Raw genomic sequence first — 18,720 nt, forward strand, 5'->3', positions numbered from 1 at the left:
GTTACATTTACTTTTGATTTTTTTTGGTGGTGTTTTTTTCCATTTGCATTGTTGTAGTCATTATGTATATTGTTTTCTTGGTTCTGTTTAGTTTATTTTGCATCAATTCATATAGATTTTTGCATTCTTCTCTTATTTTCATTACATACATCATTTCTTACAGCACAGTAATATTTTTATATTCATGTACCACAATTTGTTTAGCTATTCCCTAGTCAATGGACATCTACTACTTTATTTCCAATTATTAGTTATTGCACTAATGCAGCTATAAATATTTTAGTGTATATGGGGATTTTTTCTTATCAATGATTTCAGAAGAATCTTTCAAACTCTCTAGGTTTTAAATTCTTCAGATACAGAATAAGTTTGGTTTCTAATATGCTTGGTAGTTCTAAATCCCATGACTTAAGTTGCCCATAGATATATGTTTAAGACAGGAAAAATGAAAACAAACAAAACAAACATACATGAAAAATTAGGGGAGGGGAACGTACCATTTTTAGTCGGGGATCAAGGATAACATTATAAAATGTGCAACCCTAGGGTTGTTGTACGGAAAACATTGTAAACTTTTAGCCATCATATAATGTGAGTCACTAAAATGTCAGTTGAATTTATAATGTGATTAAATGCAACTTTTGCAAACATTTTACTTCACTTTATAGAATAAATCAAACCTAACTGGTTATATATTTATGGGATTTTCAAGGTTTTGTGTTTATTTTTTTATTGGTCATAGTTATTTAACTATGTAGTTAACATATAGTAACAATCCCTTTTCATTACATTGTCGTTTTTGAAAGTAATTTATTTCTTTTGTTTTAGTGATGTCCTTGCATTGCCCATTTTTAAACAAGAGGAGTCAAGCTTGCCGACTGATAATGAAAATAAAATCCTACCTTTCCAGTATGTGCTTTGTGCTGCTACTTCTCCTGCTGTAAAGCTCCATGATGAAACACTCACATATCTCAATCAAGGTAAAGTACTTCTTTTGTCATTAATATTACTGAACTTCTTTGCATTCATGTTATTGTATAGCAACTGTTTAACTTTCTTTGAAGATGGTTATTGTGATTAGCTCTACTAAAAGGTACCTCCATGGATCTTTTGAGTTGAGTTGTAATGCCAGTCTCATTCCTGCCAGTAATGCAGAGAAAGAATTAATGGATTTATATTTCTCCTCTCCATTTATCTTTCTTGTTTCTAATCCAATTCCACTTTTCTCCCATCTTTGTGATCACATTGGTCACAGAACACTCTATTTTGTAATCATAATTAGAACCAGTTGAAACTTTACATTTTATAAGTTTTTATAAGTTTAAAAAGTTTCTTTTTGATGAACTCTATGTTATAATTGGTTATAATTATAGTGATTATAAACATTATTATAATCTTTATTTCTTCTAGGACAGTCTTATGAAATCCGAATGCTAGATAACAGGAAACTGGGAGAACTTCCAGAAATCAATGGCAAGTTAGTGAAGGTAAAGGAAAGAGAAGAAACTGCCTGCTTACACAATTGTGTGTTTGCTATTTTTGAAACAACAAATTTCATCCCATTTACCACAGTTTGCTGACTACATATGTTAAATCTCAGGAAGCCAAGAAGAAGTGCTTTGAGCACTCACTTATATTTCAGTGTAGCTTTACCCACTTAAACTCTTTGATTAATATGGTTAGTGAAGATCCAGCTGCTATTTGAAAAGCCTCAGAATGGTGAAAGCTTACTCTTTCATCATCATTGTTGGTCTCCTGGGCTTAATGTAAAATGAACTGCTGCTATGAAAGTAGGCAAGTTCTTTGAGAGCTTTGAAAGCAACCCTTAGGCTTCCTTTCTCCAGTGGATATTTGCTAAAGTAACAGGATAAATAGAAGCTATTGCTGTGATACCATCTGTAACTAGAGAGTTGTTGATGGTGAGTTGTTTCAGTCATGTCTGACTCTGTGGCCCCATTTAGAGTTTTCTTGGCAAAGAATCCTAGAGTAGTTTGCCATTTCCTTCTCCATTTCATTTTATTGTTGAGGAAACTGAGGCAAACAAAGTTAAGTGACTTGCACATCTAATAAATGTCTGAAGCCAGATTTGAACTCAGGAAGATGAGTCTTCTGAGAATAGGCCCAGCACTCCATCCACTATGCCACCTAGCTATCCGTAACTAGAGGTATGGTTGGAATAATAGTTCTATGCATGTTGTAAAATGTGACAGAAAAGAAGGATCCGTGCCTTTTTCTCATACTTATTTAGTTTATGTGTCAGTTTGTGTGGACTGGCAAATTTTTCATATACATTGGCAAAACTGGGCCAATTGTAATGTGTAATTAGTAAAGAAAAAAACGTTTAAGATAGTTATCTTTGATGCTTCTTTGGCATCAGAACTAACATTTGAATCAAGTTTCAAATAATGGGCACCACTGCTATAACAGAAAATCTTGGTTACTGAACAGGGTTCTAATAGTATTTAGAGCTTTCTGGGAAGCCTTGTCAGGAATATAATGCTCAAAAGAACATAACAAAGATGAGGTCCAGCAATTGATTTAGGCTAACCACTGTTCATTTTGTTTTGTCATCACTGATTTATCTGTCAGAACAGCCAGAAAGAAGCAGCATTTTTAAAAAATTTTTTTATTTTTATTTTTTTTTAGAAGCTGCATTTTTAACAAATATACCCTTAGTATTTAGAGCTAGAAAGAATCTTAAAGAACATCTTCTAATCCATACTTTTCATTCTACAGATGAAGAAACTGAGACCCAGAGATATTATATGACTTATCCACATTTAGCAGACCTGAGATTTGAATTCAGGAATGATCCCCCTTTTAATTCTTGTGCCTGTTGCACAAAAGCTACTTTTTATAGGGACATAGAACTTTAGAGCTAGTGAGATTTTAGGAATCATCTAATCATACCTTCTTGGTAAAACTGATAACCTTGGATCATAAATAGATCCTATAATTAATCGTTTTTGCCTTTTCTTTCCAGAGTATATTTCGAGTGGTGTTCCATGACAGACGACTGCAGTACACTGAGCATCAGCAGCTTGAGGGCTGGAGATGGAACAGGCCAGGGGATAGAATCCTTGATATAGGTGAATTGGAAAAATTTACTACTGAAGGGATGCATTTAGATACAATAGAGAAGTGGGGTATTTTTGACTGTTATTTCAAAATACTTTGCAAATTTACTAAGCATTTAAGCTGAAAAATCATTATTGTAAAAAAACAAATTGGTATGAAATAGAAATTGAAATTTTAAATTCTTATTTATATATCATAATTGTACTTGCTTTTTCAAAGAAATGGTAAGAGATTTCTAGAGTTTAAACTCTGTAAGAGCAGGATGTATCTTCTGTAATTAATCAATCACTGAATGAACATTGAGTATCTACCAAGTGCCAGACACTGTGCTTATGCTCCACTAACAGATACAGTTTATTAAATATCCTTCCCCTCAAGGATCTTCTCTGGGGAAACAATATGTACCCAAAGAAATATGTACAGAAAAGATATAAAAGAAAAGAAAGTAACTTTGGTGGGGAGGAAGAATTAATTGCTTGGGACCAGAAAAGATTTCATGGAGGAGGCAGTCCTTGAGCTGAAATTTAGAGGAAGCTGATAAGTCATTTTGGCTGGACTGAAGAATGTGTGAAGTGCTTAATTTGTAAAAAGTTGGAGACATTATTTATTGCCAGACTTTGAAGCATTAAATGCCAAACAGGGTTTTGCTTTTAGAGATGATAGGGAACCACTGGAATTTATAGAACAGTTAATGATAGTGTTAAAGAATTATTAGTTAAGTATTTTGTACATAGTAGGCAAAAATATATGTTGAATTTAATTGAATTAAATGAATAGCATTATAAAAATAGATCAAATTTCCTTTCCCCCTTTCTCCTGCAACCTATAAAGATGAGACAAATTGGATTATTCTTCAGAAAAAGGCAGATGAGGAGAAACCATCAGAAATGTTCTTACACTCTTTTTGAGGGATTATGTTGAATTCTCTTCATGTGGCTACACAGTGGCATAGGTAGAGCAAGTCCAGCTGTTCATTTTTGCCAGGTATAATACATTATTTTCTTATTTTAAAAACTTTTTTCTTTTAATTGACAAACATACATTTTCTCTCCCTCATATTCCCCAATATCATACCACAAAAGCAAAAAGAAAAATGAAGAGAAACAAAACCATTGTAACACATGTTCATAGGAATGGTTTTGTTATGTTTTGGTGACATTAAAAGAAAAGAGTATATTAAGAAATATACAAAGAATCTGAAGGGAATAGAAGTATTCATGCTGTATTGTATTGTTATTTTCATAGTGAAATAAAACAAATTCCAAGTTAGCTGTGTCAAGAAATGTGTATCTCATTCTATGAGTCCATCATCTACTCTGTTAGGAAATAGATGAATGTAATTATTCTAGATCCTCATGGTTGCATTGATCAAACTTCTTAAGTCTTTCAGAGTAGTTTATTTTTACAATGTTACTATTATACATAGATTGTTCTGGTTCTTCTCAGTTTACTTTAGATTAGTTCTTCGAAGTCTTCCTTTGCTTCTCTGAAACTATCCCTTTATTATGACACAATACTTTCATATTACTTTCATGTGCCATAATTTATGCAGTTGTTCCCCAATTGATGGACAACCCTTTAATTTCAGTTCTTTGCCACTACAAAAAGAGCATTTGTAAATATTTTTCTTCTTCCTTTGGGGTTATAGACTAGTAGTGCTATGTTACTATCAAGGTTATTCACAGTTGAGTAATTTGGGGGTTTAGTTCCAAATTGGTTTCCAAAGTAACCAGCCCAGTTTAGAATTTTGATAGTAGTACCTTTTTCCCTTCCAACTCCTCAAACATGTTATTTTTGTTTTTCATTAATTTTGCTGATCTTACAGGTATGATGTGGAAACTCTGAGTTACTTTGCCTTTCTCTTATCTAATCTGCATTTCTATTTCTATTATTTAATTTTCTTCTTTTGAAAACTGTTCATATCTTTTGAATATTATTAATTAGAAAATGACTTACTATAAAATTTGAATCAGTTCCTTAAATATTTTGGAAATGAGACTTGTTTTTAGAGAAACATTCTGCAAAAATTTTTCTCACTGTTAACTATTTCCCTTCTCATTTTAACTGCATTGGTTTTATTTATGCAAAAATTTTTAAATTGTACCTATATTTTTTCTCCCTTTGTCTCCTCCTTATATTAAAAAGAGAGAGAGAGAGGAAAGTAGTTTGTGAGAAATATGCATAACTTTAGCTTGAACTATGTTGGATTGAGGCTACTTCTACTCCTTGTCCCTTCTCATTTCCCCTTTATTCAGACATCAATTATAGCTTCTTTTGAACTTCCTCCATGGCATATTTTCCCTATTCTGTTTCCCCTCCCTTCTCTATTTCCTGTTGAGTCCAATGTATTTTTATGCCATACTGTGTATTCTACCCTTTTTTGACCAGATTAGCTGTATAATCTTTTACTTATGTTGTTTTTTCGTTATTTCAGTCATGTTCAACTCTTTATGATCTTTGAAGTTTTGGGATTATAGACCTAGTGGTGGTATCACTGTCAAAGGACATTCACAATTGAATAATTTTGGGGTTTAGTTCCAAATTGGTTTCTAGAATGAGATTTTCTTAAGCAAAGATAGTGTCATGGTTTGCCATTTCTTTCTCTAGTTCATTTTACACATGAGAAAATTGAAACAAACAGATTCAAATGACTTGCTTAGGGTCACACAAGCAAATAAATGTTTTAAGGCCAGATTTAAACGCACAAAGAGGACTCTTTCTGATTTCAGGCCTGACATCTGAAATGCCCTTTATTTTCTGTACCCAGATAATATGGTATTAAGTTTCTATTCTCTTCATCCCAATTTCTTTTCCAAGATATTTCTTTTTTTCTGTGTCATTAAAACATAACAAAATATGACCCTGGAAATTAATGTTGCAAGGGAACACTTTTCTTCCTTAGAAATTGGCATGTTCTCTTGTGTTCTTTCCATTTGCTCAAATATATTTATCTTTTTATGTTTCTCTTGATTCTTATTTTTTCAGCAAGAATGTTTTATAATGTTCTCTGTTTCATTAAAGAATCATTTTTTTCCCCTGTGAGATTATCACTTTTCCTGGGTAAGTTATTCTTGGTCATAAGCCTATATCTTTGGCTTGTTGAGATATCCTATTCCAAGCTTTCCTTTCCTTTATAGTTGCATCCTTGTCAATGCTCTCTTTTCTTCCCCCGTGGCAATTGGGGTCAAGTGACTTGTCCAGGGTCACACAGCTAGGAAATGTTAAGTGTCTGAGACCACGTTTGAACTCAGGTCCTTCTGACTTCAGGGCTGGTGCTCTACCCACTGCTGTCAACTCTCTCTGCTATTGGTATCATATTTTGTGTAATCCTGAAAAATGGCTTCTCAGTACCTGAATTCTTTTGTTCTGGCTGCTGGTAATATTTTTTCTTTCATCTGGAAGTTTTGTATTCTGATTATAACATTTGTGCACATTTTCATTTTGGGGTTTCTTTTAGGAGTTGACTGATGGATTCTTTCTATTTGGATGTTACCTCTGCCCTCAATGGGTCTGAACAGTTTTCATTCATGATTTCTTGAAATATGGCATCCAGATCTTTCTTTGTTTGTGGTTTTTGTTAGACTGATTTTTTTCTCCTTGATCTATTTCCAGGTTATTTATTTTTCATGTGTTGTTCTTTTTTTTTTTCCAATCTTTTGATTTTGTTTTAATACTTCTTGTTTTATGGAGTCATTAATTTCTCATTGGTCCATCTAATTTTATTTTTAATTTTGTTCCTTTTGTACTAAGTTGTTATTTCTCTCTCTTCACATCTGTCCTCAAGTGCTTTCTTTTTTCAGATTCTTTACTCAAGAGATCTCATTTCGTTTATATAGAATTTTAAAACTCTTGTTTCATTTCTTCACTCTAGATCAGTTATGATCAAATTGTATTTATTTTCAGCTTTGCTTGCAAATGTTATAAAGTTATTCCTTTTTTCTATATTTTTGTTTTAGGCATCTCTGACTTCATATAAATTCTTTATTTTGGCCCATCTTTTTTATTTTTCATTCTATAATTATAGTTTTACTACCCAAATTAGCACTTTGTTTTAGAGCCAGATTCTGCACAGTTCTAAAGTGGATGTCATACCTTTTGTGGTCCTGATCTTTATTCTCTGGGTTTCTCTGATATTTTTTTCTGAGTATTACGTGCTTTTTTCCCCCGAAGATTTTAGTAATAGCTCAGCCTGGGAACTTGTAAACTTTTAGCATGTCCTTAGTGGCCTTAGTGGTCTGAGGCTGTTTTCCAGTCTTAGTTTAACAAATTTCAGAACCTGGTTTTAGGCTGGGCAACATAGCTGCTGATTTGCCCATAATTAGAGCTCTAGGAGACTACTGGCAGCCCTATTCCTTATCAGCTAGCTAAAAAGTTTTGTAAATTCAGAGAGACAGAACCCCTATATTTAATTGCAGGTCTAGATTATGGGAGTGGATTGAATACACTGTCTCCATTAAGTCTGAGCCCCAGAACTTCTTGTTTCTTTTCCTGTTCCCTGTTCAGTTCATAGTCTCAGTCAAATTTTATCTGTACTGAGTTTCCTACTGTTGGATCTTCAGCCCAGCTTTAGGATCAGAGCCATGCAGCTACAGGCTGGCTCCTCTTCTCCTTGCAAGATATATAGCCTTAGGTCATGTCCATGTGGGTCTATGACCATACTCTTTGACTCAGTGTATAGCTGGAATTAATTCCCTCTGCTGGAAGGTTTTACATGGGTTTTCCTGGCTTCTCCTCAATGCCAGCACATCTTTGACTGTCCCCTTTTGCTAAAATAGACCAGAAAGATGATTCTTTGATTTCTTTCTGGATTTTTTGATTACTACCCAGTTTGCTGCTTTTTCTTGCCCTTTGCTTGGAATAGTTTCATGGGAAAGTGCCAGGCAGTATTGCATTTCCCAATTCTTATCATTTTTGCCAGTCTCCTTTATATTTTTCTAAACTTAATTTCTTTCTAGGACCACTACTCCAGCAGTTGAGATGTGCTGCTGCTGCCAGGTACTATATAGGAAGAATCCAGCCTGGATCCTATAGCTGACCTTATTTAGATTCCCAAGAATTCTGAGTCCATCTTAGGTCGATCCAAGGAAGCTTTTGCCTTTGATTCCATGCTATTCTTCCATTGCCATAAATTAGTATAAGAACTTACTGTTCTTGTTGCTTCCTTTAGAAGAATATAAACTCCTTTAAAGTCGAAACTGTTCCTTTTTTTTTTTTTTTTTTCTGCTTTTTTTTCCTAGTATCTTTTACAGTGTTTGGTATATAATAGGTATTTAATAAATGCTAAATAAGTTGTTTAATATGTTGAAACTCTCTGATTATTGTGCTTCCTAAACTGTCCCAATTGCTCTGCCTGATTGACCCTCAGGTTGAAATCCGCCTACATAGCCAAAGCATCTTTTCAGAGCTCACCTGAAACATTTTTCTCAGAAATTTCTTTGTTGTTCGTTCTATATCCAGATAGAGAGGTATAGGTGTGTGGGGGTGTGTATGTGTAAGTAAATTTGACTGATTCTCAGTCACTTTTAAGGATGTAATTTAAAAAACCTCCATTTGACCATCACATTATAACCTAGTCATCCCTTAAGCTTTCCATTCTTTTTATACTTTCTTCCCTCCCATATATTCTCTAACCCAGTGGCACTGGCCTCTGTTTTGTTCTGTGAACAAGGCAATAAACCAAGCTCAGAAAAGGAATACATTGTTAGTGAAGTACATTAGCAAAATCATCTTTAATAATCATGTGGGATTTATAACTGAAAGGATAATGAATATAATAAGAAAAAATACACATCAATCTTTCTGGTAGACAAAATAACATTGTAAATAGGCAGAGATGAACAGATAAAGTAGTGATCAGTTAATGTTTACTAACATAGGAATAGAAAACTCTTTCCTTAATATAATAAAAAGCATATCTTCAAAATCATATACTAATTTTTTATGAAGTGAAAGAACACAAAGAGCAGCCCCACTAAAATTTGAGGTACAAGTTTTTAGTAGCAGCAATAAAACACAAGAAATAAAGGAATAGAGAGCGATTAAATTTAATTACTTCTGTTTAGAGATTCTGTGGCTATATACCTAAAAAACCTAAGATGGTAAAAAAAGTTAATGAGTATAATAAATGACTGTTAGTGCAGAGGAGATAGATAATACATCTTACAAAAATCATCTTAATTTTTCTAGAGATCCAGTACATAAATTAGTAGAGAAATACCTTTCATGAAGCAGCTAAGTGCACCAGACATTAAAAGGCTAGACATATAAGAGATAGAGATAACTTAATAATTATTTTTAATAGAAATCAACTAAAGAAATAAACTATCTGCTATTGATCATTGGATCAAATAAATATTGTTTTTAAAAAGATCAATACTTTCCAAGGTAATCTACAGATTTAATGCGGTATCAATAGATAAGTTCATAGTAATTGAGCATAACAAAATTCATAAAGAGAAGCCAACAGAAACATATCAATAAGTATGAAAAAGGATATTGGCTTGCCATGCCAGATTTCAAAATGTACTATCAGTTTTTTTTTTTAACTTATACATACACACAAACACATACACACACCTCTACCTTTTATATTCTCTTTTCTTTCATAGTAAAAATGGGAATAGAGAAGTTAGTACATTTAAGGGAATATTATTTGATATTTGGTTCAAACACTGGTGAATGGAATCAATGAATCAGTTAAAAAGTGTAGGAGAAAATTATGACTATATCACTGTGGTAGTTATTGTTTGTCCTTCATTCTCAAAGACTACCTTGACACCAGAGAATTGATACTATGACATGCAAGTGAATATGGTGCAAAAATGTTCTGGATAGATATTTAACACTCTATACCACAGTAGACTCTCAACTGGATTAGCAATAAAGATACACAAAAATCACCTCCAAAACATGGAAGAAAATAATGTTTTTGGCTCAGATATAGAGAAGGAATTTTTTTTTAATCCATCTAACAAATGGAATATAACCAAAAACTGAAAAGGAAAACTATATATATATATATTTTTGCCAGCAATTTAATAAATAAAGTTTGCTGGCATTTTCTTCCTAAGAACATTTCTTAAATTTCTCCCAAGTCTACTCCTCAAAACTGTTATTGGCTTTGTAATTAGATGGTTATAGGATAGCCTTTCTATCTTTCAAAAAAATTTTGTGATAAATATAGTAATATGAAGATTTGATATCCAGAATCTATAAGAAATTGATATAGTCATAAGATTTTAATACATATACCTCACTAAAATAATTGTGAAAGCTCTGAACATACAAGCTTTGAAAGAAGTGTTAGCTGTTAATAACTACATGGAAAAATGTTCAGATTTCCTGTTTGGAGAAATACAGAACAAGGCAACTGTTAATTACCATGTTATATTTACTAGAAAGTCAAAACGTACATAAATATATATGTAGATATATAATAAAATTCTATTCTGGCAGAGCTATAGGAAAACATTTTATTGCATTTTGGTTGGACTTATATAGCTTGCTACAAACTTTCTGGAGAGCTATTTCAGTATACAGTACAAGTCACAGAACTGATGGTAATTCTGACCTAGAGATTTCATTTCTAGAACTTAATTTCAAAACTTTTATGAAAAGCAGAAAAGAAAAGAAAACTATAGTTGCACTATTTGTAATTTTAAAAAAATCATTTTTATATTCATAAAGAAATATGAAAACAATGATGCGCTATACTAATGTAAAATAATGTAGTGCTATAAAAATATAAAGGAATATAGACAAAACATAGTCATCAGAACCTGACCAGGGTACATATTGACAGTTGTATTTGGGCAGAACTTGATTCAGATGAATTTGGAAGTAGATACTTATTTCTGTTGATTAGTGTTAATTTTATATTTAAAAATTAATACACAGCACAAATGAAACAGAAGTGTGGAATAGGAATTTTTCCCTAACATATCTACCAAGGATAGTGAGATCTTGAGACATTATGACAATTACATTTTCTCATTCACTCCTTTAAGGAAGTTACTCTTAATTTATATAGTTGAGTCATATATAGTCATAAGACTTTTAATACATTTCTCTCTTTGATTAATGGAATGAATTTATACCTTTGTGAATGGGAGGGGAGTAAAGAGGGAGAGAAAGATGATAACTTCTGAACTGAAAGCAACTAGATTTAAATGAGAGCAGTAATTCTCACATAGATGACACAATGTGCTCAAGTGTCATTTCTCTTAGGGTCAATTTAACAGTCATTTACAGTGAAATACTTTTGAAACACATTCAGTTACTATCCCTGGTTTTATACTGTAGTGTTGCTCTGCTAGGGATAATAAGGTGAGGCTATATTGTATATTGTTATATAAGAAGATTGAATCCATATCTTCCTGATAATTAAATATTATGAGGAGTAAAATCTAGAGCTTTACTTAAGCCTACAATGTAATACTTTGTTGCTTTCCCTTTTTCTGTAGCACTTGTCACCTAATCCTAGATGAAGAACTCGCTCCAGTGGCATTGAAACTGTGTACTATATTTTATTCAATGAATGTTTTTTCTACTTATAATGCTTTTTGACTCTTTTTCTTAATTACCCTCCTTTAAGCCTTTGAAATAACATGATTAATTCCGAACTTAGATACATTGTGGTTGTAGATCGTTTTCATTTGGGTCAAAACTAAAATTAAGATGTAGCAAGTTATGAGTGGCATGTTAGTAAATTAGAATATAACTGTTAAATTGATTCTGTGAATAAGTGCACTAGCACCCAGGATACCTTAGAATCAGCCGAAGTCAGGATAAGCAAAAGTCCTTAGTCTTTATTCTTGGTTTTTAGGGGTAGAAGTGAAGGGGATGGAAGTAGAATCTCTGCAACTGCCTTCTTCCTGGTCCATGGCCAAAGTGACTCTGGCTAGTCTTACTCCACCCTCTAGTCCCTCCTACAATTCTCTGTATACACCAATCATCGAGCCAGCACAGGATAGTGGGAAAGGCCATTTTCCAAGCATATGCCCATAGAGTATTGTCCTATCAGTAGTTAGCCTCAAGTGCTCGGCTATCCTGACCTCAGTGCATCGACTCAAGAGTTTCAGCCTTCTACAAATAAGTTGTTTTTCTAATACTATAAATTTTACTAAAATAATCACTCCTTTTAACAACAAAAAAAGTTTTAAGATTCAGACAGGTTCATTTTTAACTCTGGATAGGAACATGAAAATCAGCGGGTTTTTTGTTTGTTTTTTATTTTTCCATTTAAGCCTAGTAGTATTAAGTTGCTTGATAACTAGTATTTTATCTTTCAGATATTCCGATGTCTGTAGGTATAATTGATCCTAGGGCAAATCCAACACAACTGAATACTGTGGAGTTCCTCTGGGACCCTGCAAAGAGGACATCCGTGTTTATTCAGGTAAAAAAATGTGGTGTCCAATGATAAAGAATACTCCAAGTTGATTGTTTTGCTGAATAAGGAATATAATATGATAAAGTATAACTAATGCAAATACCAACATTTCAGCATTTGGTTTAGAGCCTCTTCGAATTAATGAATGAAAAAGCATTTACTAAGCACTTAATTAATACATGCTAAGTACTATTAATATAGTACTTGCTAGAAAAAGTGAGACAGCCTCTTCTCTCAAGGAGTTTATGCTGTAATTGAGAGAGACAAAACATGTAAGAGAACTCATTTGCATGACATGGAAAAGCCTTAAGTGTTTGGTGGTAGAACAAATGGCAAGGTCTAGGAGTCCTTAGAATGCATTAATAGCATGTGCCCAGGTATCTGGAGGGCATAGCACATCATACTAGTAAATCCTGATAGTCTTCTGTTTCCCCAAAATGATTGTAGTTGGGGACTCCAGATGATCTAAATATTATATGCAACCATGTTGGTATAGGTGTGAAAGAAAAGCAAATGAAACAAACACTTGCAGATAGTTCTGGTCTTGCCCTACCCTCCAGAGTCTGTAAAAAATTATGTCTCTTTTAATTACCTTCATGAATGAATTGGTTCCTCAGATTTTTCTAGGTAATCAAAACTGCTAAAAAAGCAAAAAGAGCATTGTTTTTATTATTGTTGGGTTTGTTTTTTGTGTTTTTTTTTTTTTTCCAGGTACATTGTATCAGTACAGAGTTCACTATGAGAAAACATGGTGGAGAAAAGGGTGTGCCATTCCGAGTTCAAATTGACACTTTCAAGGAGAATGAGAATGGAGAGTACACTGAACACTTGCATTCAGCCAGCTGTCAGATCAAAGTTTTCAAGGTATTGCTGTTTTGCTGAGTCTGTCCTTTTCTCAGTCTCCTTCAACAGTTATCAACAAATCAGAAATCTAAATTTACATTTCAAATACATTGTTACAAAAATGTGGCCTAACGTGGAAGTATGCTGACTTAATTGTGACTTCTGTTCAGTTTGGGGTTTCTCGTGTGGATACAGAGACAAAATTCTTCTCAGCTGTATGAATTCAAGTTACCTTTCTCCAATGAATAATATCCTCCAGTACTGAAAGAATTGATAGCTGTATTGCTGAACCATTGTCAGTAATAAGCAAATTACATGCGTGTGAAATTGGTGGAACAGCTAACATTGATGACAAGATCAAAAAAAGATTAGAACAAAGATGTTACACATGGTTTACCAGCCACATACAGCCTACAAAATTCCCAAGTATGATCAGAATCAGATTTTAATGTAATTGGGAAATATCTAATAAAATAAAAATACAACAAAATATAGGTAACATTACATTTTCAAATTTAGTCAACATGAGTTTGACATCACTGAACTAGGGTAGGCTCAGTATAATAAGATGAAATTCAGTAACAAATGTAAAATCTTAAACTTAGTAGGCAAAAAAATCAGCTCCACAAATACACTATGGGCAAGATATGATTGGCTAGCAGTTTATCTGAAAATAATCTAAGGCTTTTTAGTGGACTGCAAATTCCGCTAAATTTAATCAACAGTGTGGTGGTGTAAAAGTCAAAAAAGTTAATGTCATTTTTTTCTACCTAAAGAAAGACATACCTTTCCAGAATAAGGAGATGATATTTGCCTAGTGTTCTGCCCCCATCAGTCTTCCTTTTGAGTATTCAGTTCTGGGCAGCATAGTTTAAGCTGAGAGTATCTAGAGAAAAACAACTAAGATAGTGAAAGATCTTGAATTCATACCAGACAGGAGTCAATTGAAAGGATCTGGTGATAATTTAGCTTCATATATTTAAAGAGATGTGCTATGAAGAAGGAATTTGACTTTTTATAATTAGCCACACAGGGAAGAACCAGAAACAAGGGGTGGAAGTTGCAAGGAGGCATTTTAGGTTTGATGTTAGAGGAAAACCCCAAATAAATCCTTCCCTTAAAACACTTAAAAGTTACCAAAAGTAGAAAATGTTGCCTTTAGAGGTAATGACCTGTATTTTCTTGAAGGTCTTCAAGTTGAGGGTGAATGACTTTTCAAGTATTTAATAAAAGGAGTTCCTTTCAGATATATAGATTGAACTAGATGGTTGCTTAGTTCCCTTCCAGCTCTCAAATTCTGTGATTCTTTGAGCTCTTAGGGATTGAAGGAAGCTTGTATGGTTTTGCCAAACGATTACCAACTATGTTAGTCCATTTATCTCTACCAGAATGCATATTTCAACCAAAATCTTTCTAATACTAGCCCAAAGGAGCAGACCGAAAGCAAAAAACAGACAGGGAGAAAATGGAGAAGCGAACCCCTCATGAAAAGGAAAAATACCAACCTTCTTATGAGACAACTATACTCACAGAGGTAAAATGATTTTTTCAGGGTTCATTTTAGGGCTTTTTTGAGTGATTTGTCCTCTCTTCTGGGAATTAACTTTCCTATTGCCCCATTAAAACTGATAAACCTGCTGGGCAATTTTTATTTCTTTTATTCTGTTTTTTGATCTTGAAGAGTAGACTATTCTTTTTAAGGAAAGACCATTTTGGGGCAGCTAGATGGCGCAGTGGATAGAGCACCAGCCCTGGATTCAGGAGAACCTGAGTTCAAATCTGGTCTCAGATACTTTGACACTTTCTAGCTGTGTGACCCTGGGCAAGTCACTTAACTCCAATTGCCTCGGGGGGAAAAAAAAGGAAAGACCATTTTAATGGTATAGAGAGAATTTGGGGTAGAACATCTACTCATCAATGCATTTATTTCCCTCCAAACATTTATAAAGTGATATGAGATTCTTGTATTTGCCTTGTATGGTATGGGTATTGGTCCTGGGAGAAGGATGTAGACCTCTGAAAATAGAGGAAATTTGTGAGGTCAGGACTTTAGAACCAAGATGTGATTCAGGAATATTATCTTGCAGTTCAGGTATCACAGTTTTTAAGAACATTAAGACAAAGTTTGTTGAGTCTACTTCATGTTTAAGTTGTGCTTTGTTTTTAGTGTTCTCCATGGCCTGAGATCACATATGTCAATAATTCCCCATCACCTGGATTTAACAGTTCCCATAGCAGTTTTTCACTTGGAGAAGGGTAAGTCTGAGAAATAGAATTGACTTGGTTTGAACTTCAGTATATCCTTTCATGATCTTTCTAGAAGTGAGGTGTTCATTTATAGATAAATAATTTCTATAGTGCTTTATTGTTTACAAGACACTTTCTTCATAACATCCCTAAGAAAGGCAATATAAGTATTTTTGTCCTTTCTTGAAGAAAAGTAGGATAAGACACTTGTTCAAGGCCTAGTAAGTATTGGAGTTGGGCCTCAAACCCATGTCTTCTGACTTTATGTCCCACATTTTCTCCCTCTGTATTTATTATACGATCTCTGGTCCATGTTTTGGCAGCAATGATTTGGCAATCATTGTTGGATTAGCATCAATAGAGATTTGAGGGTTTCTCTAGCTTTTGCAATCTTTTTAACTCATGAAAATAGCATTTGTGGTCAATTTAGGGGTACTGTGCAGATAGATTGATGCAAGTCTCCTACCATATTTTAATTGTTTAATATATGTACCATAGAAAAGTTCTTCATATATCCTTTGTGCTTTTTGTTAACACTTTATAAGTAATTGCCCACTAGTATTTGAATATTGAAGGTTGTTATAAGTCTCTTATTAGATAATGAATATGGAAGCACTTTGTTAAGTGCTTTTAATTTAAAATGTATACTGTGGTTATTATTTCTTTTAACTTCTTATTTCCAGAAGTAAATGAAAGCTGGCAAGAAGCCAAAAAAATAGTTATAGATCATAAGGTCATTGATTTAGAGCTTGAAGGGACTTTAAAAATCATTTAGACCAACCTCTTCATTTTATAGGTGAGGAAACCGAGACCTAGAGAGGGAGGTGCATCCTGGCTAGAATGAATTAGGACTAAGGAAAAACCAAGTCAGGACATGAGGAGGAAGCCTCAGTGGTTGAAAACTGTCTGAAAAGAGCTCTTAGCATTTAAAACTCTGGACTCTACTAGGCTTTTCCTAAGGGTTTCATTCAGGTTTGAAATAGTGAGGGTGGTCCAGATTATTTTTACCTTCTGAATCCAATTCTCCCTGTGCAACAAGAGAATTGTTCGGTTCTGCACACATATATTGTATCTAAGATATGCTTTAACATATTTAACATGTATGGGACTGCTTGCCATCTAGGGGAGGGGGTAGAGGGAAGGAAGGGAAAAGTTGGAACAGAAGTGAGTGGAAGGAATAATGTTGTTAAAAAAATTACCCAGGCATATGTTCTGTCAATAAAAAATTATTTTAAAAAAAGAAAGAAAGAAATAGTGGGGGTGGTCTATTTACATAATGTTTGATTTCATTTATTTAGAACTTATTTCATCTTTTAGGAAGTTTGTAAGATTAAGCATAGTACAAAAATAGTACAATTAAAGATAAAAACAAAACAGAGGCCAAATAAAAATAGAATGAGAAGACATTGCCAGCAATCTGAGAAAATTGTTAACATGGACATTAAATTTGACTCTGGGTTTTCTGTTAGTGAAGGTTGGGAAATCAATTTAGGTTACATTATCTGATGAAAGTTCAACCAACAACCTGTAGATGCAAACATTTTCCTGACATTATAATGTATTTATAATTAAGTGGATTATATAGTCTATGTAATGATTCTAAAGATCTTAATTTTTTTTTGCTTTCTTGTCAGTTTTTTCTCTTATTCTTTCCTTTCCTCCTTCACTCTGTTATGAATCTTTCAAAAATAAGCTGCTCTCCTAGCTGTGTGACTCTGGGCAAGTCATTTAATTCCAATTGCCTCAGCAAAATAAATAGATAGATAGATAGATAAATGAATAAATAAATAAATTGCTGTGGGACTCTGGAAATGGAGAATAAAGGCATCAAAAATTCTTGATGGTACCTAGATTACAGAATAGAGAATACTGATTGTAGAGATAGAAGAGAAAGGGCTGGGCTTTTTATTTCATTGGTCTAGGGAACTCCTGGGTAAGGACACTCCTCTATCAGTGCCAGTCAGCAGCTTCTCTACAACTTGACATCCTACAGAATTTCTCAGAGACAACATGGCCACATATACAACAGAGACTAGACTCAAACCCATGTCTTGCTGGCTTTGAGGATTGTTCTTGTTACGCTGCCCTTCTCATTTTAAATAGAGTTTTCCAAACATTTTGGAGAAGTTTGAAGCTTAATAAAACTAAATTAAAATCTATCGTTGAAAACTGCACCAAGATCTTTAAAACACTCTGTATGTCTATCTGTCTATTTGACATTAAGATCTTTTGTTTAGAAAGAGAAAAAAGAGATGATAAGCATTTAGACTTTCATTTTCTTCCTCAGGATATCATGGGCTTATTATTCTTTTATTTTAAATGTCTCTTTAGGAATGGTTCACCAAACCACCAGCCAGAACCACCTCCTCCAGTTGCAGATGTAAGTCATACATTGAATGCTAGCTATTTGCCATCTTTAGAGGTACTTTGAGAATTCTGGTATTGAATAAATAAGAGTAATTTTTTGGGTACATAAAATTTGTAAACAGATTAGACCCAAGTTAGCATTGCTACTGAATCTGATATGTATGTTGTATCTGCAGTAGATTACTTTTCTAGAGTTACAAAGTTACTCTTTTTTACTACTGGTTTCAGAACCTTCTGCCAACAACTACCCCTCAGGAAGCTCAACAATGGTTACATCGCAATCGATTCTCCACCTTCTCGAGGCTTTTCACAAATTTCTCAGGTTAGGATTATCTGTCTTTGTACTGGAAAACTATTTTGTGATGCTTTTTTAGTTCTCATAAAAGGCTCTGTGTGCTCTGAATCACTTTTTTTTATGAAGCTATCAGATTTTTTCTCTTTTTAAACATATCTTCATTTTCTGATTACTCAGAGAATTATTTATACTAAAGAATTTTTTAAAAGAGGGGGGAAAAAATCATTTCTGAAAACCGATAAAACATCAAGTCTAACAGGATAGGCAGTATTCTCCTTCCATATTTTCCCTTCTCTGTAAAGAAGTAAAGTGGGGAGATGTAGTCTCATGTCTTTTCTTCAGTGTCAAGATTAGTCATTAAAGTGACATGCAATTTCAATTTTTTGTTATTTTTCTTTCAGTTTATATTATTGTATAGATTGTTTTCCTGTTTCTGCTTATTTCATTCTACATCATTTCGTGTGAAACTCTTCATGCTATCTTGTATTAATTTTTCCAT

General features: G+C 33.5%; 1 protein-coding gene across 1 annotated transcript in view; it reads left to right on the forward strand.

Moving 5' to 3' along the window:
* TFCP2 (transcription factor CP2) overlaps nt 1-18,720 on the forward strand; it is a 62,136-nt gene that overhangs the window by 28,527 nt on the left and 14,889 nt on the right. The window contains exons 2-10 of the mRNA XM_031937880.1: nt 829-980; nt 1,411-1,487; nt 2,984-3,089; nt 12,369-12,475; nt 13,181-13,333; nt 14,736-14,846; nt 15,480-15,568; nt 17,891-17,939; nt 18,155-18,248. Coding sequence (XP_031793740.1) covers nt 829-980; nt 1,411-1,487; nt 2,984-3,089; nt 12,369-12,475; nt 13,181-13,333; nt 14,736-14,846; nt 15,480-15,568; nt 17,891-17,939; nt 18,155-18,248 — 938 coding nt within the window. The remainder of the gene's footprint in view (nt 1-828; nt 981-1,410; nt 1,488-2,983; nt 3,090-12,368; nt 12,476-13,180; nt 13,334-14,735; nt 14,847-15,479; nt 15,569-17,890; nt 17,940-18,154; nt 18,249-18,720) is intronic.

Source organism: Sarcophilus harrisii, chromosome 5, assembly GCF_902635505.1.
Source record: "Sarcophilus harrisii chromosome 5, mSarHar1.11, whole genome shotgun sequence".
Taxonomy (NCBI): domain Eukaryota; kingdom Metazoa; phylum Chordata; class Mammalia; order Dasyuromorphia; family Dasyuridae; genus Sarcophilus; species Sarcophilus harrisii.